Genomic DNA, 21924 nt, shown 5'->3' with positions numbered 1-21924 from the left:
ATAGGCAACATTTTACGGTCACAAGAAAGGGTAATAAAGCTAGTGAACCCCAAGCGTTCGCGTTTAGCAGACATACAATCGAGTTAAAATGAGTTACAGGGACATTAGATAGCATGTGTAACATTCACATCAAAACAACTTATTCAAAGATTGATATTTTCTTGGGGGAGTACACCCCCCCCCCCCGCCTCTTGTCAACATTTTTAGCCAAATAAATTTCTGTTCTGAGGGGGTGGCGCAAGAAAAATGCTTATTCCCCTAGGTAACGGCTTCACTAACGTCGCATCTTGCATCCACCCCTGTTGAATACTGTGCCATGGACGATGAATGTGTTAGGGATAGTTTTAATACATTAATATGCATGTCCAACACAATTGTTCGCGACCGGATTACATTCACATTTGCAACAACTCTGTGGTAATATATTCAGTTTGTAAGTCGTTACGGCAAAGCTCAAACTCGTAATTATATAATAAAATACATTTTGAGGGAGTTCGGCCGTTCTTGCTTCGCGCTTATGTATAACTTAGATAACTCCGAGTTGTTGGTGCAGTAACTGCTGTACCATATTCTCAAGAACAGTATATCCTGTATAAGTGAATTGTAAATTTATCCACACGGTACTTAAAGCATTGTTTAGCTCCACATACTTGATTACTGTTCTGATATTGGAGTTAATGTATAGACGAAAACAAACAAAAACATACATTAATTTTGATATTATAAAGATGCACAATTACTCCCAAGTAAGATTAACCACAACTAATAGAATAGTTTTAATATACCAGAAAGGTTGAATAAATGCCGAAACCAATGGTTCTTATGAAACTATCAAGGTTAATCGAAGGAAATGTGCAGAATCACGGTATTTCTACCTGGTGAGACGTTAGTAGATCACAGTAAATCTTTTAGCACTCACCAATCATTTAATACTTTTGCGTTTTCATCTAATAATTACACGGTTACAATCTTGTTATCAGTAATAATATTTTCCATAAATGCATTGTTTAGTAAGTAGTTAAAGGTTTATCACTCAAAATGTATGTTTGTTATACATTTGTATGTATTGATTTTGATCAAGAGTGCCATTTTAAGGGTTGTTTTTCTTCGATACATTGAATACGCCTACACCGTCGGGCTTTGTGGAAATGAGAAGAGTTAATATTTATATTGATGAGCATTTACAATACTTTTAGCGGATGAGGCCTAAACGTTAAACTAGCTAACCATGTACAAAAATGGTCCCTTGATTGTAAGTCATGAAATAAGTATATTTATTTTACCGTTTCTCAAATAAATCTTAAGTACGGCTCATTTCTGTGATCTTCATTAAAGTAAATAAACTGTTCTTTGAAAATCTCGATCAAGTCAATATAACCATTTTGACGACCTTTTCAAATCTTGCGCATTATAAGGCATGTATGAACAATCTGAGTAAATATGATACACTTCAACATACGCTGAACATTGTCCTATTGATGCTTCAATCGAAGCGTAAAGCAAATAAGTTTGTGTTTTTTTATTCATAAATTTAATAACCTTCAATCTTGTAGTCTGTCATTGCTGAAGGCTTACATCGACCTAGGAGGTGTAACAGTGAGATAGGAAAACACATTAACGAGCTCATCCTGCGCAAACATGGATTAAACTTGTCATCCCTTTCATGGTAGATTAGGCAAATATCAAGAACGAGTTCAAATATCTTATAAATATTTTACGAATATGTTAAACATATTTGTGAATTTAATAGCATATCACACGGATAATATAAACGTAAGTATGATTTACTTATTATTTAAATGAATTCTATTATGAATGAGTTTATATAAAATGTGTGTTTGTATTGTTTTTCACCCTAAATCAACATTTGTCGGTTGAAAGTTACTTTATCAATGTTATAACAAAATATACTTAAAAAACGATTCATATTATGTTACTCGGTTTTTAATATTCCAAAAAGGATTAATTAATGTCGAAAACAATGGTTGTTATGATGGATACCGAGTTTAATTTGAAAGAAATGAGCATAAAACACGGTATTCCTACCTCATGAGACTATAGTAGACTACAGTAAATCTTTTAGCATTCACCAATCATTTAATATTTTGCGTTTGCTGCTATTAAATACACGGTTACAGTCTTGTTATCAGTCATGAATAATTTCCAAAAATGCATTATTTAGTAATTAGTAAAAGGTCTATCAGTCCCAATTGATGTTTGTTATACATGTGTATGTATTGATTTTAAATGAGTGTCACTTTAAACGTTCATGAAGTTATACAAAATTGAAGTTATACAAAATTGATAATTTTTAAATATGTTTGTTCACGGTTACACGGTAACCAGTTTTGATGGTGCCTATCCTGATAAGTCTTTTATAAAAGAATGGTGGCATCCATCTGCGAGGTTACTGTTTAATGATGGCCTCTTGTCGCCTATATTAGATGTATACACTAGGCATTTTCTAGTAGTATTTAGTCCTTTACAACAAGCTGTGATAGTGTAACGTGCCGGCTGTATGTTCAATCGGTGTCGTAGAGCCTATATGGATCGCTCTTATATAAATTTTCCTCAGGTTACTTTGCCTTATGATTAAAACAAATGATTCAAAAATGATTGGTGAGTTAAAACATAATCAACCAAATAATCAGGGTTCAAAGATTATTCATTGGTTTATATAAAGTTCAGTCACTTATTTGATAAATGGCTTTCTCTTACGGGAGCTTTTTATTGGCGATGCAAAATACCTTAACCATTGTCAGCACGCAGATCGCAATGCTCTGTGGCCAACGCAGATGTCAGGTATGAGGCTTACTAGAGTTTCTAGCCACCAGCTCCGTTCACCAGACTAGATCGCAATGCTCTATGTATATGGCTACTTGAACTGGAACGCTAGATAACCCTATAGATGTCAAGTTCCTGGTGCCTTTTTATCCCACAGATCGCAATGCTCTGTGTTCAATAATAAACAACCAGAAGGTCAAGACTCTAATTATTTGCCTTCAAAAGACTATTTCCGGTTTACTGTTTGAAGTTACCTCGACGGCGGTCAAACACAGAATGACTCTTTCAGCTGAGCGACGCACTTATATATTCACCGGGCGGACGAGCTCATTATTAAGATGGGTAAAATGGGTATATTCCACTTTGCGACAACATGAAGGGAGACAGCTTTATTTTTACTCAAACTCTTTATGAAAACAACTCCCGGTTAATTAATAATGTTTAACATGATTTCTTTAATTATTACTGTCGCTAATAAAACATTTGTATGGAATAAATAAGTCTAAAATATAAAACTAATCTTTAAAACACCGCGAGACATTTAACTTTGTTAACGCAAATGGCTAATTTATAACAAAGGGCGGTAATCGTGCAACTATGCGGTTACGCTACAATAGCTATCGCCTTCCGTGCCACCATTACGGGAATCGTTAGTTCGAGTGAGGGACATGGGCGTTTTTGGTGACGTTTGCCTGGTTACTTTACTTAATATTACAATGGATACTGCAGGGACATGCCTACTAGCCAACACTTAAAGACCCTGGTGAATCTGCTCTGTGTTTCAAGGCAGCGGACGGCGATAATTGCACGAGTCGATCGTGGAAACAGGTTGAAACAATCATACGAACCACTGACCAATATAAGTGGTTAGATGCAGAATCAATGTTGTTGACTGTTAATAGGTCGCTGTCTGACGGGAAAATGCCTGATTCCAAACGCATTAACATAAAGGGTAACACCATAATGTATGACTTGTTTTAAATTCATTTCAGTGGGATGGCGGTAGTAGGGACAGCAGCGAGCATGTGGCTCACAGAGAATGGGGAAATCAAACTGGCAAACATGTGCGTACCAAATATTGTCATTACTGTAAACCTGTATGTCCTACTCAGTGGTGACCAAACAAAAACAGATACAATGTATGTTACTAGCTATAGCTGTAACGAATACGTTTTAATACTTCATGGTGTCGATGTGATATACCTTATATAAACATATTGTTAACAACTCTAGGGCGAAATTACCACTTATAGCTGTATTATCAACAGCCTGTATACATAGTGTTTGCGTTCATCTTAGATAATTAAAGCTGCATTCTAAAATACAGCTACGGCTATAGATTTTCAACTGAAGGTCAAGATTATTTTCACATTGTTAAAGCGTTTAACGGTACTCGCTCATGTTTTGGAACCAAAAGTTAGTTTTCCCCTTTATGCATCAGAAAACAATTGATTGTATCATAACTTTACTCTATGATATCGAAATTGCAAAAGAAAAAAACAGTTGAAGTAAAAACAAGTATTTTGGTTATAGTGGGGTGCGAACCCAAGCCACTCGAGCCAAGAAATATTTAGAAAATCGACGCCTTCACCACTAGGCCAATAGGACTTATACAAAAGAAAAGGATATTTTTACCTTTTAATAATACATTGTAAACATTACGTGGATGATTTGCCCCATTTCATTTCGTCTTACAACAAAGAGTGCATTTTGCAAAAACAGTTACAAATTTGCGCTGCAAAGTTTCCATCAAACACTCTAATAACACTTTAATGTATACATATAATAAAGACTGGTTCAAAATTCGGTGTTAAAAGCATGCCATATAAAATATCTAACAATACAAATATTGACCATACATATCCACAAATAACTTTTAGAATGATATTTATTTGTTTTAGCTAAAGTGCGCCGTCTATTAGTGATTGATTCATTGAACTACGCCATGTTACTGAACAAATAAGAAACGTATTATACTTAGACTCGTACTTAAATGCTACTACATATACGTCAAGTAATTCGAAATAGTATTATTCCTGAAGTCTACCAAATGTTCTTGATATTCTTTTCTACTATAAAGTATTAAGATATAATATTGCTGAATCTTTTTGATTAATGGAATGGCTGTATTTTCCAAAACTATTCGACTTTTAAATTATATATTGATCGACGTTTTACGTGCCAAACTAGAGGATTGAATCGCAAATGAATTGGCCGTTCACATAAATTTAAAACGAATTAGTTTCGATTATTGTATGACGCAAGCGTCAAACTTCTATAAATATGCAAATACAATAAATATACATCTTGTGTACGTTTTATGTCCGATCGAAAATATATATACTACCATTTCAATCGGACATGCTACCAAGTTAACTGGAATACTTAAATGTCGATTCGACAAGTTGACGTTTCAAATAGACAAATAATCATGGTTATCCGACATACCTAGACCGATATGGCAAGTTTGACATAGTATCATGCTACTTAAACATAAAAACATGTCAGTTAGACATAATAACATGTCAATAGGACATAATGACGTGTCAGTCAGACATTATAACATGCCAGTTAGACATTATAACATGCCAGTTAGACATTATAACATGTCAGTTAGACATAATGACGTGTCAGTTAGACATTATAACATGCCAGTTAGACATAATGACGTGTCAGTCAGACATTATAACATGCCAGTTAGACATAATGACGTGTCAGTTAGACATTATAACATGCCAGTTAGACATAATGACGTGTCAGTCAGACATTATAACATGCCAGTTAGACATTATAACATGCCAGTTAGACATAATGACTTGTCAGTCAGACATTATAGCATGTCACCTAGACATAATCACATGCCAGTTAGACATAATAACATGTTAGTTAGACATTATAACATGCCAGTTAGACATAATAACGTGTCAGTTAGACATAATGACGTGTCAGTCAGACATTATAACATGCCAGTTAGACATTATAGCATGCCAGTTAGACATAATAACGTGTCAATTAGACATAATGACGTGTCAGTTAGACATTATAACATGTCAGTTAGACATAATAACATGCCAGTTAGACATTATAACATGCCAGTTAGACATAATAACGTGTCAGTTAGACATAATGACGTGTCAGTCAGACATTATAACATGCCAGTTAGACATTATAACATGCCAGTTAGACATTATAACATGCCAGTTAGACATAATAACGTGTCAGTTAGACATAATGACGTGTCAGTCAGACATTATAACATGCCAGTTAGACATTATAACATGCCAGTTAGACATAATAACATGCCAGTTAGACATGATAACGTGTCAGTTAGACATAATGACGTGTCAGTTAGACATAATAACATGCCAGTTAGACATTATAACATGCCAGTTAGACATAATAACGTGTCAGTTAGACATAATGACGTGTCAGTCAGACATTATAACATGCCAGTTAGACATTATAACATGTTAGTTAGACATTATAACATGCCAGTTAGACATAATAACGTGTCAGTTAGACATAATGACGTGTCAGTCAGACATTATAACATGCCAGTTAGACATTATAACGTGTCAGTTAGACATAATGACGTGTCAGTCAGACATTTTAACATGCCAGTTAGACATTATAACGTGTCAGTTAGACATAATAACGTGTCAGTTAGACATAATGACGTGTCAGTTAGACATTATAACATGCCAGTTAGACATTATAACATGCCAGTTAGACATTATAACATGCCAGTTAGACATAATGACGTGTCAGTTAGACATAATAACGTGTCAGTTAGACATAATGACGTGTCAGTCAGACATTATAACATGCCAGTAAGACATTATAACGTGTCAGTTAGACATAATGACGTGTCAGTCAGACATTATAACATGCCAGTTAGACATTATAACATGTTAGTTAGACATTATAACATGCCAGTTAGACATAATAACGTGTCAGTTAGACATAATGACGTGTCAGTCAGACATTATAACATGCCAGTTAGACATAATAACGTGTCAGTTAGACATAATGACGTGTCAGTTAGACATTATAACATGCCAGTTAGACATAATGACGTGTCAGTTAGACATAATAACGTGTCAGTTAGACATAATGACGTGTCAGTCGGACATAATAACATGCCAGTTAGACATAATAACGTGTCAGTTAGACATAATGACGTGTCAGTCAGACATTATAACATGCCAGTTAGACATTATAACATGTTAGTTAGACATTATAACATGCCAGTTAGACATAATAACGTGTCAGTTAGACATAATGACGTGTCAGTTAGACATTATAACATGCCAGTTAGACATTATAACATGCCAGTTAGACATTATAACATGCCAGTTAGACATAATAACATGTCAGTTAGACATAATGACGTGTCAGTCAGACAGTTAGACATAATAACATGTCATTCACACGTAATAACATGTCACCTAGACATGATCACATGTCAGTAAGACAAAATTACATGTCGGACTGGCTTAATAACATGTCAGTTAGACATGACATGGTGGTCTGGCATGTCAGTTAGACATGATAGCATGTTTGTTAGACATAATAGCATAAGATATCACAACATAAGAAAGCTGTGACGTTCCGAACAAAATATGTTTTGTTGTTTTGCAAGCAGAAGACAACGCTCCCCCGTTAGTCAAGGAGCACAAGCCAACATATAAATCAGGTATGGCCTGATAACTAATAATAAAACTATGTAAATCTTATTCTACAGGTTATTGTTTATTTGGAGGTCTATATGAATATTGATCTTCAAAGTATTGTCCAGCAAGACGAACGATTACTTTTCATATTGACTTTCAAATAAATGGTAGTGTTACCGACAAAGCCCCGCCTTATTGACCTATTGTCCTTTTATTTTTCTCTTCTATACCTGGATATGTATGTGTTTATCAATAATGAAACCATATTGCAGCACTATAAACTATGAAGATATTGATATCTGAAATGTATGTTCGTGGTCAAGTGAATATTTTGTTCAATGAGTAGGCAGTATTTCAGTATGCTCAGCAGTCATTCGGGTTCTTTTTTCATTTAATCATGTGAAGTGACTGGTCGAGTTAGTAAGTAGTTTAAACAATATAATGTAAATCACAAAAATAACGATTGTTAGTAGGTACTTACACAAAATAAGTGGTTGTACGACTGCGTCGCATCAGACTTTTTATTTTTATAAATAAATACCAATAATCTTTAACCATTGTGTAGTGGGCGAAAACATTGATTGTATGACAGGGGCCTTGCCAGTCAACAAAAAAAATAACAATTATATACATTATCATTTCATTAAGGTATTATAATGTTGCGTCAAAGGTATTAAGAATGCATTTACCAAAATACCATTGTCCATATATTTACTTGAAGTGTCACAGACACCGGGCCCATTTATTTGATAAATGCATACCAATTACCCCCTTAAGCAGCGTAGTATTTGAGTTTATATTAATATGTCTCCTTACCCAGTCACTGTTTAAATCTACCGATTACATTCATTAACGGCTGACAGCTGATATACCAAAATAAATGTACAGCATATTTGAAAAATTCTGCAATCCCATTCGACAAACTATAGTTTTAAACATTAAGAAAATTATGCATTCGTGTAAGATTTCATAAAGACCTCCAATAAAGAATAACCTGTACATCGAGTGCGTATCTTACTGATAAAATAAGCTTTTGAGGCCATTTAATTGTAAGCAATGGACGACTATTCAAGACGGACAGACTCGAATTGAAATTGGCTTCTTTGTTTAAACCCTAAATATATTTAATAGTCAACATAATATATTGTCTAATGAAAATGCGATATTTTCAAATTTGCCAATACATTTATTTCAGTAAATCAGCAGTCAGTAATTGATTTTCATCAGATGATGAGGTATTTATAAACAGTGGCTGGCCCAGTTAGTTGATAATTTAGACAATATTATGCAGACCACTTAAAAGGTTAAAGAATGTTAGTATGTATTTACACGACATAAATGGTTATGCGACTATAATCCGGTTTTTTTGTAAAGCGTCGGATAAAGATGTCCTTGATAATGATACTATGCTTTAATACTTACTTATTCACCAAACCTATGTATCTGAACTAACTACCCTCCATACAATTAAACATAGAATATTGCAGCTCTAAAGGTGTTATGAAATGAATTCTTTCCTTGATAACGATTATAATGATTTTTATAGTTCTGCCTTCAATCAAAAACATTAAATAAACAGAGTGCCTTTTATTTCGCTATCAATGACATTTGTCCAACTCATTTTATATCACAAACGATGGATTTCGAATCAGGAATAATGTTTGCATTGCAGTCAGCCATTCAATGATTTTTAATTGATCACCATCTATTGATATGAGATAAATGAATTTGAACCCCTTATCGAATGACTAGCCAAGCTCCATTTAAAACCAACGATTTGCTTTCTTTTCAATTCATTTACAAATTCATTATGTATTTCCATTATGCATCTAATGGGTGCAAATTTGCATTGAAATCATATAAATATATGTGTACATGTGTATTTTGGTGTGTGGTACGATAAAGGTTTAATTAATGGCTTGCAGAGCCTTCTGTAACATTGGTTTGTGAGTGTTCTGTTTTGTCATTACCGAGACATAATGTCAATGTGATTTATAGCTAAATTGATGCAGACAAAATGATGGAGACGCTAAGGATTGTCAGGGATTTTGAGTATGTTGATATATGTTTAAATCATTTATATTATTATTACTATTTACGAAGTCACCGGGTATTAGATAACTAACACTTGGTAGTAGCATGGTATGCTTTTTATATGTTTTGTAAATTAGTTTTGTGATTTTAAATTGCAATTCATCTATTTCAATCTTTCATTTTAGAGACATTATGTTTGTCTTATCTGTTTACGTTTAAGGAAGGGTTCAATGTTTAACATAAATCAAAGTATTGATAAACATCTTGTTTAATTTAAATAACATTAAAATTTTAGCGGTGTCAAATTTGTCCGTGCTCTATCAGTAAGAAATGACTTGCTAAATGCAAAATGAATTCAAGCCTTTGACAAAAAATATCGAAACCAGAAAATGCTTTAAATCCTATCAATAAAGATGAATATAAGACTACAATGCCCTGATTATCACTTTTGTACAAAATGATGCATACATTGCGAATTTGTATCTCTTCTATATGAAAATGCGTGTGTGTTTTATCATCAGTGATCGTATGCCAATCCATCATAAGGCTACCGACAAACGAAGAGTGGCGCGCAGAAACAAGCCATCCAGCGACGACCAAGTGAGTGCCCGCAGCCGACCGATGAACAGGTTCAGACGAGGGTCCTCAAAGGCGGACCTGAAACCGGAAGTAGTAAGACCGACAACGCCCCGCTACATGAAAGAGAATTACGACTACGACAAAAGTAGCGCGAGCGAGGAGAGTGATAATGATGAGGGTGAGTAGATTCTTAAACATTAAGTTTTTCTCGTCTCTGTAGTTTTCATTGTATGGTTGGCAGTGTGCCACACACGGACAGGCAGGATCCCACACACGGGCAGGCAGAGTGCCACACACGGGCAGGCAGGGTCCCACACACGGCCAGGCAGGGTACCACACACGGCCAGGCAGACAGGGTGCCACACACGGTCAGACAGGATCCCACACACGACCAGGCGGGGTCCCACACACGGCCAGGCAGGGTCCCACACACGGCCAGGCAGGGTACCATTCCCGGCCAGGCAGGGTCCCACAGACGGCCAGGCACTGTCACACACACGGCCAAACAGGGTCCCACAGACGGCCAGGCGGGGTCCCACACACGGCCAGGCAGGTTCCCACACACGACCAGGCAGTGTCCAACACACGGCCAGGCAGGGTCCCACACACGGTCAGGCAGGGTACCATACCCGGCCAGGCAGGGTACCCTACCCGGCCAGGCAAGGTCCCACACACGCCCAGGCACGGTCACACACACGGCCAGGCAGGGTCCCACAGACGGCCAGGCGGGGTCCCACACACGGCCAGGCAGGTTCCCACACACGGCCAGGCAGTGTCCAACACACGGCCAGGCTGGGTCCCACACACGGCCAGGCAGGTTCCCACACACGGCCGGGCAGTGTCCAACACACGGCCAGGCTGGGTCCCACACACGGCCAGGCAGGGTGCCACACATGGTCTGTTTGTAGGATAATAACGAGCAGCGGTGAATTGTATGAGCCTGTTCAATTCTTTGATTTAGTCCAAGTTAGACAAAATGGTTATTGATTTACCAAAAGTAATCTAATACCTGCTATTAGCCTATCAATTCATTTAAATATGCAAACTAGCGTTAAGATAACCTAAGTTTTTTTTACAGGTTTTGTATTATTATGTTCCATCGATTTGATTTATATGTATATGTATTTATTTTATTCCTCCATTTGCAAAGAGTTTAACATACAATTAGCCACATGATATACAATAAACTTACAACAAACTAATAAATATCACGTATTCAAAATTGTTTGACATAAGTCATGTTCAAAACATCAGACTAGTTGTGATTTTGCCAATAAAAAATATCTTATTTTGAGTTAATGGGTTTCCATACATAATTAAATATAAACGTCATAGATAAACAACTATACTTCAATTATCTTTGCTAACATGCGATTAAGTAAATAGATGGTGGATAACTATGGAAGGCCGGAGTTCACCTTTCCGGAGATCATAATTTTGCCTATATATTTCAATAGAAAAAATATTATCCCCGGGAATTAATTTTCTCCGGAGATCTTAATTACAATTATCTCCGGGATTTGCACACAAGAATCCCGGAGATCATAATTATAATTATCCCCGGAAAAAGAGTCAGAATTCCGGAGATCATAATAATAATCATCTCCGGGAATTGCAACCAAGAATTCCGGAGATCATAATTTTAATTATCCCCGGAAAAAGAGTCAGAAACCCGGAGATCATAATAATAATCATCAATAAGTGCAACCAAAATTTCCGGAGATCATAATTATTATCCCCGGGAATGAAAAGTCAAAAACCCGGAGATTATAATTATTAGATTTCCCCGGGAATGATTATGCCAAAGTATCGCGGCATTTAGCGAGATTGATTGTCTTTTTTAAAGTTCATAGCCGTGGGGACTAAGAGTGTGACAAAATGCGCGTGACAGAAGGTATGTGCATATTTTCATTGTTAAAGCTGTTTTGCATTGTAATATAGAATTCATCAGAGGCATGATAATCAGGGGCGTAGTCAGCCTTTACTTAATGTTACGCACGGATGGGGGGTTGGAAGGGCGACTACACCTGTAGCCGAAGGTGCTCGGGGTGGGGGGGGGGGTCCCAGGGGACAACAATGAAAATGGAACTAACATGTTGAGCACTGATGTGTATTTGAAGTGATTTATAGGTTCGAGGCCGCTGACTTCGTAGTAACAAAGTGATTGGTTTAGCCACAGTAAGCTATCTAGTACAGAGAATCAATGTTTACTATAGCCTGTTCTTCCCTTTATAATATTTTGATATCAATATTTAGCTATGCCCTCGATTTTGATGCCATTTTTGCGATATATATTTTTTTCATTTCTCAAATTGATGTTACGTAAGTGCGTAACGCTGGCTACGCCCCTGATAATGATTATTCTAACGTATTCACTGGTGGATAAGAATGGACCAAACCAAACTTCATAATAACAACAAAGGACACTGAATTAACAGCTGATTACATATAAGCATAAAATATATAATACATAAGTAACATAATTATAATTCTTGGTAATGTTTTGTAGGTAATATATAATACTCGGTATACAGTATACCAAGAGTGAGCTATATATAATATTATTTAATAAAACTATTCGCAAATAAAAAATTGTAATCGATTAAATGATGCATCATGGCAATGTCCAATCAAGGAAGCTGTGTTCAACATCCTCCGACGAATTTGAACCAAGCAATAATTTATACTCAAAATTACGCTTAAGCCATGTGTAATACACAAAGTCAAGTGTAGTTACTTAGACTATTCAGAGCTTGAAGTAATTTTCATTAAAAACTGGATAAATTTACAGTAAACCGTGAGCACAGGGAATAAACTTTTACATGCAATACAAATTCGCGGCTTTCCTGTCATAATCAGATCTATTTGTGTCATTAGAGAAATATAGAAATCTCTACGTAAAATTTGCACAGAGTTATGCATGAGTCTGCTAACTTAATGTAGCCAAATGTATAAAGTTGTGCAAATGCAACTAATTCAAGAAAATGATGGCGTAACTCTAAACATTTGCGAGGTATGTAAAACTACATTGTTTAATTTGCCGCGTACATCATTATTACACGAGCTCCAACCTTGCATAGATCTGTTGCTGAAGCGGGTCAAAAGACAAATTCAAAATGTGTTGCACACTTATTTTTTAATTCCTTCTACCAAACTATGAATAAATTACATTTCTGGATCACTCCTGGTATGCACGGTATACTTAGTATTTATTTACTGTCACTGTAGTCTTCTGATAATTTACAGATATAAAGGAGCATATCCGACAATACCATCACTTGGGTTACAACTATAGGTTGATACACCATCTTCTAGAAACCAGACATGAGTGTACCATAAGGTAAGAATCATGTATTCTAGAAATTAATTGCTGAGTTAGCGAAGGTATACTGATAAAATGTAATCAGTAATTTCATCAAATTCACTTTTTTGCCAATTTGACAAACGCAGATTACATTTATGAATAAAAAGGCAATGAAATTCTTGAAAAAGAGACAAAATCTTGACAAGACTAAGTCTTTCACCTTATAATGTTTGTAAAAATAATTTTAAAAAATGTAAAATTGCCATTATCATAGCTATTTTGGCCTGATTTTGTATTTTAAGTTGACTTTTTATCTAAATTTTCAAGGCACAGGCGGTGAATATAATTCCAAAATTATGGTCTGTCTATCCAGGCAGCACATAAACTTAAAGAGATTTGAGTCAATTATTTAATATGTCTGAAATTGTTTAACCTTGAAATTTGAAAAGAATGTTTAATCTGCTTAATGCACCAGTCAATTGTAACCACTGCCCCCCCCCCCCCCCCCAAGGTCCGGGGGATAGCCGGGGACATGGGCCGTGTATTTACCTTTCAGGTGGCCCCGCAGTGCCGGGTGAATGCGGTGGTTTTAACTTTGGGCAAAATATAGCGGTGGATTTGCCTTACCTAGTCTCCCTGGGGTGCGTGGGAATTTGGCGGGGTTTTGACCATCAGTCCGACCCCGGAGGGCGGAGATTTTACCCGGGGTTTGCTGGACCGAAAGTCAAAGTCCCGGCTATTCCCGGACCGGGGGGGGGCGTGATTACAATTGAATGACTGGTGCATAACTTGTATTGAGATGAAATTGTTAAACACTTATATTTTGATAACCATTTATATCAATTTTCACTATTTGTATGTACATAATACTTTGCATCAGATATTTATGTTACACTTTAAGATAATTTATGTCAAATGGTTAATAGCATTTAATTGTATTTTATGTAACGTGTTTGTAGTTTCAGTTATCTGCAAAGGAAGCTGATACCGTCTCTCGGGTTGCGGAGAAGAGGACAACTTGATGATAATGTGGTCAACATTATTAATCAAGCCACGGTAACACAAAACATAGTTAATTTGCTTATTGGATCAAATTGTCAAACACTGACTATGTTTAAAAACTCAACTTATAAGAATAATCTGGCATTTTAAAGGGATTTAGTTAACATATCAAATTAAAGGTGGATGCAACTTAGATGTAAGGATTAATGTTTGAGGAACATTATAAATAGAAGTAATGTGAGAAGCATATATAAGCATATATAACAGAAACAGAATTATGTATCGCAGCATTTGTTCCTTATCCGCTTTTCTTTTTTTTAATATTAATAATACAATTATATTTTTCAGAGTGAAATTAGTAATGGTGTTGCTGGGTCAGAGCAGCTACGAAGGACGTTGTCAGTAAAGCACAATATGAGAATAACAAGGTAATATAATTGTTCTCACACCTACTAAACACTCTCACTGTTTTTTTTCTATAGTACCTAAAGGTCTGACTATCCGACACATTCCCAAAGCAAAATATGTGATATTTGTCTCAATTTTAAGAAAAAAAATCCAAACCAAAATTAAAAAAATAAATAAAAAATGGCGAAAGTATTGTTACATGTACTGGTTCAATCAACCTCCTAAAAACATTATGTGATGTAAAGTTTGGGGATACTTGAATTCAGAAATCATTGATTTTCATCACAATCAGAGATCAGTATTAAATATTATCCGCCATGAATTATTGCAATTGTGATGACTACACCACAAGGATTGATCTTTCAGCTTGTTTGGGTCTTTTTTAAGGGGAAATTGTTTTAAATAATTTCTTCATTCATAGGAGACTAGAACACTTTTTATTTTTAACTGTTAAATTCCACAATTTGATGCAAATTTTCAGAAATGTCTAGTGTCTTTTTCCAAAAATGGGCAGAAAAGCCCTGGCTATATTTATATATATTATATTATAAGTTCTTAGAGTGGTAACCTTTCAACAAAATCAGCATTATAATAGCATACATGTTTGATACAAGAGCTACACAAATGTAAAACTTTTTTCATCTATAGCACAAAAGTTAGAGCTAAGATATTTGTTACAAGGCATTTTCTAGTGGTCTTCATCCAGTTTTCTTTAAATAGTGACATGGGGGTCAAAACTTGCTCTTTTTTTGATTTTACTGCATAAAAACTTCACATTCATTGATGACTGGAAGAACATATTACTCAGGTGAGTGGAACAGAGTCATCTTGGTCCAATGGCTACATTAAATGTTAAATTGGTTTAAAGTTGTAATGATGTAAACTATTTAGTATACTGTAGTTTAAACAGGTCACAGACATTAACGACCATGGGCATTAGCTACCAGACATAACAGACATTGGTGACATTACAGACCATATTTCAGGACATTACAGACCATGTATTAAACTATATTATCTATACAAACTATTCTGGTGAAGGTCACATTTTAAGCTATTAAGGCACTGCACTACACCCTGGGTAGAACACTATTGTTTGATTGATTTTGATATATGTCTGTTTAGTTTAACATTCACTTTTCTATGTTGGGCGATTTGCAGGTATTCTTGATATACTTTTCAGGGAACTAAGCAGAGAACTAGTTCGAATAATTGACCCAGAGGGAGTGGAAAGACGAAAACGCCATAGACTGAGACGCCGCCAATACATTTCGAGGGTAAGCTAATAAAATGCAAATTCCAAAAGATTTAAGGAATTTTGAACATAAGCAGTTTCAATGAGAACATTCCAATTATTGAAACATTTTTTTACCCATTTAAAGCTTACCTGTCAGAGCACTTAATGCTTGAGGTAAAATATTATGATCAGTAATTGATAACATTAAATTTATGCACAAAATTGTATTATATATTTAAAACTAATTTTGTAAGACTTTTTATTTAGTTTCACCAATAATCATTTGTCATCAAACTTTTTACTCAATAAGTCACAGAGCCCATCAACACGCCAACATCTTTAAGGAAACTTATTACACTTAAGGTCATGCCATATTTTTGAAGACATGCTTGATGGGCGACCCTGTTTGATGTGATGAATGCTTATGATTATGATAAGGTTTCATTTAGATATTCCAATAAAGGATCAGAAATACTTGTATTTATTTTGAATGTGTCAAAATTGTTCTTAGTCCATGAAATATTGAGATGAAACATATTTCTGTTGCAGGGCCCAAACTATGTATGGCATTTGGGTATGTTCAAGTATTTAAGTTCTTGTTTTTTTAAATAGAAAAAACTAAATTTGTCAAACCATCTGTTATGTATGTAAATATATTAAGAAAGGTGGTTCCAGTAAGCAAAAGTACTTTTACAGCATTAAACACAAAATAAATGCACATAATTAGTATTGTTTTGCCTTAAAAAGGTTGTAAATTTCTAGCAAATCATTGAGACGAATTCAGTTTTTCTGACGTCAGTTTGTCTTTCCGTTCATTTGTTCTCTGGCGGAACATAAAATAGTAAGGGAATGGCCAAGAAATCATCTGTTTTCATACAATCCAGTAACTGTTCATGTCTGTTGTGTCATGTGTTATTTCTTATTTTAAGAAATAATGGCAATAACACATTTCATATCAATATATATATGACCAATTGAGAGAGTTTGTTGGTTCTATTTTTTTAAAACATGCCATTTGAAGTAAATAATTGTGTATGTTTTTTAATTCTGTTTCAGATGGATATGACAAGCTTGCTCCCTATGGGATCTATATACATGGATGCATAGATGGGTAATTGTTATTTTTCATTTTTAGCTCGACTATTCGAAGAATAAGGAGAGCTATACTACTCACCCAAGCATCAGCGTCGGCTTCAGTGTCACCCCTTGGTTAATCACCCCTTGGTTAAGGTTTTGCGTGCAAGCACACATATGTTAATAACTCTGCAACTACTTGAGGTCTTGCATTGAGACTTTATACAATGGTATTAAACCACACAACCTAATTGAATAATCAAGTAAGATAACTGTCTGTCTTTTGCAAATAATGGCCCTTTATTATTGCACTTAAAAATTCTGGTTAAAATTTTGCATGTAACCACATTAAATTTTATGTTATTATCTCCGTACATCATGTATTGCATTGAAATCTAATCAAACAGTGATCCATGCATGTTTCACCAAAACTTTTCAATCCTTACACTGAAAGCGGCAGAATAGTCGAGCGTGACAGCTCTTGTTATGTCCAGAATTAAAACTCTTTTTTTAAAACAACACAGCTATTACAAAAACTTTACAAAAAAATGAACATGAGGTCGTAAATGACTTGAATCAGTTCATTAAAAAAGAGAATTAATATTTGTAGTTTGTAGTTGTAAAAAAACAAAACAAGTCTCAATTCTACGATACTATTTATATAAATACTGCTATTTAAGATTTAAGCTATTGAACATACTTCATGCATTTACTTGCAATTTGCATTTGAAATTTCTGCAGTGTGATGAGTTTTGATAATATTGTTGTATATATCAAATAACACCTATCATGAAATCAATTAGTTTCAGCAGGAAGGTGATGTGGTTAAAGGCAGGAATTACAAACAAAAGACCAGAAGTTATTGCATCATACTTCATAGAAGCAGTCAACCAAGAAGGTGGTAAGTACACATATTTGTATAATATCTTGTTGATGGTTTGATACATTTTGTATATAATAACAGGAGAAAAATGTCTGTGTTATTGTGTGAATCAATACAATTATTGTCCTGATGTTCTGAGTGGATTAAATATGTCAATCTAATGTTTAATTCGAAGGGTTCCCTCTAAGAGTCCGAGGTGACAGAGGCACTGAAAATGGAGCAGTGGCAGCAGTTCAAAGAGCTCTTAGGGACAGTGAACGAGCTTTTTTATATGGACGATCCACATCTAATCAGGTATTGAATTTTGATTTAAAACAGTATCAACAATTTAAAAGCCCTGTACTGGACTGGAGAGGACTTTTGGTTTTCCTCCAGTCTGTCCGACCATCCAGTCAATCAGTCATCCATCCTCAATTTAAGACTGTATCAAACCAACCTACAAGTTATCAGCATCATTAAACTCTGTGATGATTGCAGATCTGTTAACTCTACATAAATTTTAGCATAATTGTGCCCATTTGGATTTTAGACTGTTTGTTTAACTTTTGCATGATCATTTTGGAAAATTTTACTAATTTCTCTGATACTTGGTAGAATCTTGTTTAAGCATAGTTTGATCTTATTTTAACTTTTGAATTATATGTTACAGCGCATTGAGAGATGGTGGGGTTACTTGAGAAATGCACGGGCAGACTACTGGATGAATGAAATCAAGGTTGGTATCATAATAATTTACAAGGATTAATATTCCTTGCCTATAATGCACATGTAGGAAAACACTCAAGTTAAAAAAAATATTTTTTTAAAGATATGTGAATACTGAAACTTTAAAAAGTAATACTAAAACCTAAATTCCAAAATCAAAATCTACCAGTTATCCTGAAATAAAATAATATTTCTATTTACTATTTCAGCTGTTGGAGAGGGACAATAGATTGGAAAGGGCAGATCCTATACAAAGGTAGGTAAAACATATCAACATACCAGTGAATTATCTATGGTTAAACATGATAATCACTGAAAGATTTGATAATGCTGTTTTCACTCGAGCGCTGTACAAGATGTGATGAAAAAAAAACATAAAAAAATGTCCTTGTTTTTCAGTCACAGCACCTCTTAATAATCATAGTTAAAGTCAAATCTTAAGATATTGATTCAGTTCATACTTTTCAGATTATGCCTGCAATATGCACTCCTGCCATTTATTGGAAGGCAGCTGGATGAAATTAAGCATCTCTGGAACACCCATTCTATTCGCAATCAAAGAGTGGGGGATACACTTCCTGGCATTCCGGACATTCTGCATACACAAGTAGAATTATATGGTAAACTTTTTATATGTTTGTATGTTTAAAAAAAAGTTAAAGATTTTACCATAAAACACTTGGATGCTTTGATAGGTAAATTGAAATTTAATTTTATTGCGCAAATAGTTTTCCCTTGGTAAGTACAAGAAAGATCTCGACTTAATCCTCGTCAGGTTTTGCTCTAATCTGCTTAAGCCTTGTTTGGGGCCAAGATATAGGATTGGTAAGGAAATTCAGAAACAAATATTTAAGGCCAGAGTACATAATAGAAGTCGCTTTTGTATCTGAGTTAAGATATTTTAATGAGAAAAAAAATAGCCTTATTATTATGAACTATTTTAAAATCAAGATAGCCTTTTTGAGCGTTTGTGTGTATACTGGGGTAATGATAAAGAATGCTTGTTGTTTTTAGATCAACTATTCTAAGAATAAGGAGAGCTATCCTAGTCACCTGAGCGTCGGCGTAACCTCTTATGTTAAAGTTTGCGTACCACCTCAAATATTTTCAAAGTCCATATGGCTTTGAAACTTTGCACGCTTTTTCACCATCATGCCCCTAACCTGTCACAGAAGGGGGTAACTCGTATCAAGCATTTTAACAAAATTATGCCCCTTTTATCACTTAGAAATTACCTGAAAACTTTTCCAATTCAATTTATGTAAATATCTCAGCACATCATGTATTGCACTGAAATCTAATCTAACAGTGATCCATGCATGTATCACCAAAACCTGTCAATCCATACACCGAAAAGCGGTGGAATAGTCGAGCGCGCTGTCTCTGTGACAGCTCTTGTTTAAATTTACCATTGTTTTGCATAATTGGCAACGCAGTTTGACTTTGCAAGTGATAATTTTATTTTGCAGGTGTGGAAGATTACAAAAACGCCTGCTCGATGCAAGAAATGCAATATCTGCACCAGGAATATGAAAATGATTTTTTAAATTTAGATGGAGAATTTTTAGAGATAGTGGAGCAGGTCAGAGAAATAAACAATCTACCAGATCCAGTACAAATTTCCCACTTTCAGGAGGCCAAAGATCTCTATGTACAGCTGTCTTCTTACATAAATAACTTGTAATGTTTTTTCTTTAGAAAAAACTGTACCTTGTTCATTATTTTATATCTGTGTCTTGGTAATTGTTGAAGTATTTTGTATGAAATCATATACATGTATCTTCGAAATATATTTAAATATATATATATACCTACCAAGAAACTGTTGACTTGCTAATGACAATTGATAAAAAGCTTGTGTACTTTTAGGTTTCAAATTCAGTTTTCATTTTTAATCACCTACACAAAGGAAGCTGGGTCATCATCCTTATGGTGAAAATTTATGCAAATGTATTTGTTTAAATATACATTATTTTGGTAAAATCAATTTTCATTGCTTAAATTGATCCATTCCCGTGTTACCAGAGAGGCGTTAAGGTGGCCGCCCACTTTTGAGCAAATGCTGAAGGATGATTAAATATATGTTGGAAAAAAATTGTTATGTTACATGTGGCCAAATTTAAAGTAAAACTTAGATGACACGAAGAAAGATCTTAATTAAAATTGGTGAAGTGAGAGTAGCAAAATAGCTCTATCTTAATCATAAACTTAAATTATTTCCTAGAGGCATCTTACTGACTTAGAATACATCCACATTGGCTGACACATTGAACATACAAAATCTGATGCAGAGATTGTTTATCAGGTGAGTTCCAGGACCTTTGAACAGATGCGTAGGTTGAAAATCAGCCTAGAACTTGCCTATCTGCACTTTGATATGCTGAGAATATAGATTGTTTTCCTCCAACAATGGCTATTGCTGAGGTGTGACCCAGTTTTCTATCACCTGGCCCAGATTTAAATATGTCAAAGAGTTCATCGAGGAAAACATTTTGATTAAGTTTCATGAATAATTGGCCATGTATAATGCCTTAAGTGTGTTCCAAAGATTTTTCTAAGATTTAACTTAGTGATCTTTCTGACCCCATGTGACCCACTTTTACAAGTGACAAGGTTTGATCATGAGGAACATTCTGACCAATTTTGATCATTTTCTTATCAATACCTACCAAAATATGATTCCAGATGGACAGAATGACAGTAAACGCCAAAACAATATTCCCATCCCAAAACCTTTCAATTCTGTGGGATTATAAACCTTGACTTCCAATTGATTTTGACTTCATAGTTAAGAAACATATATTACATGGGTAAAACACCTTTCCATGGTGCTCATTTAATCTGTGCAGTATGAATTGAATAAATGACTGAATAAATTTTGCAACTAATGGAATGACAGACACGTGTAAAGTATGAGCAAGAGTTGTGGAGGGTGTATGTTATTCTTCAGTATTTAAACCTGCACTCTTACGGAATGAACGTTTTGACAACTTATAGCCAATTTTTGCAAAAATCCATGGAAACCAGTAATACAAGACTGCTGACCAAGAAATGAATCACAGATTTAATATTCAAAGCTGCACTCTCACAGATTTAATGTTTTGACACTTTTTTTTTATTTTTTTGTCTTAAAAAAAGCCAAGTTTTACGAAAATCCATTGAAACTAATTATATAAGACTGCTGACAAAAAATGGGTTGTTTTTTTATATTGAAGTTCAAGAAATGTTTTTTAATCCATTT

General features: G+C 34.9%; 2 protein-coding genes across 3 annotated transcripts in view; both read left to right on the top strand.

The window, feature by feature from the left end:
* Positions 1 to 1576: 1576 nt before the first annotated feature.
* Positions 1577 to 21924, top strand: part of LOC128209165 (leucine-rich repeat-containing protein 74B-like) — a 40643-nt gene continuing 20295 nt past the window's right edge. The window contains exons 1-3 of one of the 2 annotated variants that reach the window (XM_052913070.1): positions 1577 to 1773; positions 3777 to 3848; positions 10013 to 10248. In XM_052913070.1, the coding sequence (XP_052769030.1) occupies positions 3781 to 3848; positions 10013 to 10248 (304 nt within the window). In that variant the 5' untranslated portion in view covers positions 1577 to 1773; positions 3777 to 3780. Of the gene's footprint in view, positions 1774 to 3776; positions 3849 to 9375; positions 9510 to 10012; positions 10249 to 21924 lie in introns of those variants that run through there. The other variant, XM_052913071.1, reaches the window with a different exon arrangement.
* LOC128209166 (uncharacterized) lies at positions 11566 to 20587 on the top strand. Its single transcript, XM_052913072.1, has 13 exons — positions 11566 to 11964; positions 13317 to 13410; positions 14334 to 14430; positions 14725 to 14804; positions 15968 to 16061; positions 16571 to 16595; positions 17078 to 17132; positions 17899 to 17996; positions 18154 to 18272; positions 18628 to 18693; positions 18893 to 18939; positions 19152 to 19303; positions 20153 to 20587. The coding sequence occupies exons 1-13, from the start codon at positions 11949 to 11951 to the stop codon at positions 20365 to 20367; spliced, it is 1158 nt and encodes a 385-aa protein (XP_052769032.1). The 5' UTR covers positions 11566 to 11948; the 3' UTR covers positions 20368 to 20587.

This window comes from Mya arenaria, chromosome 11 (assembly GCF_026914265.1).
Source record: "Mya arenaria isolate MELC-2E11 chromosome 11, ASM2691426v1".
NCBI classification, from domain to species: Eukaryota; Metazoa; Mollusca; class Bivalvia; order Myida; family Myidae; genus Mya; species Mya arenaria.
This window is presented reverse-complemented; position numbering and strand designations above follow the sequence as displayed.

Excerpts from the sequence above, each read along its gene's own strand:
- LOC128209166 (XM_052913072.1), top strand. Across the intron at positions 14,805-15,967 it reads CACAATATGAGAATAACAAG|GGAACTAAGCAGAGAACTAG; the intron begins GTAATATAATTG and ends TATACTTTTCAG. Across the intron at positions 18,273-18,627 it reads GACGATCCACATCTAATCAG|CGCATTGAGAGATGGTGGGG; the intron begins GTATTGAATTTT and ends TATATGTTACAG.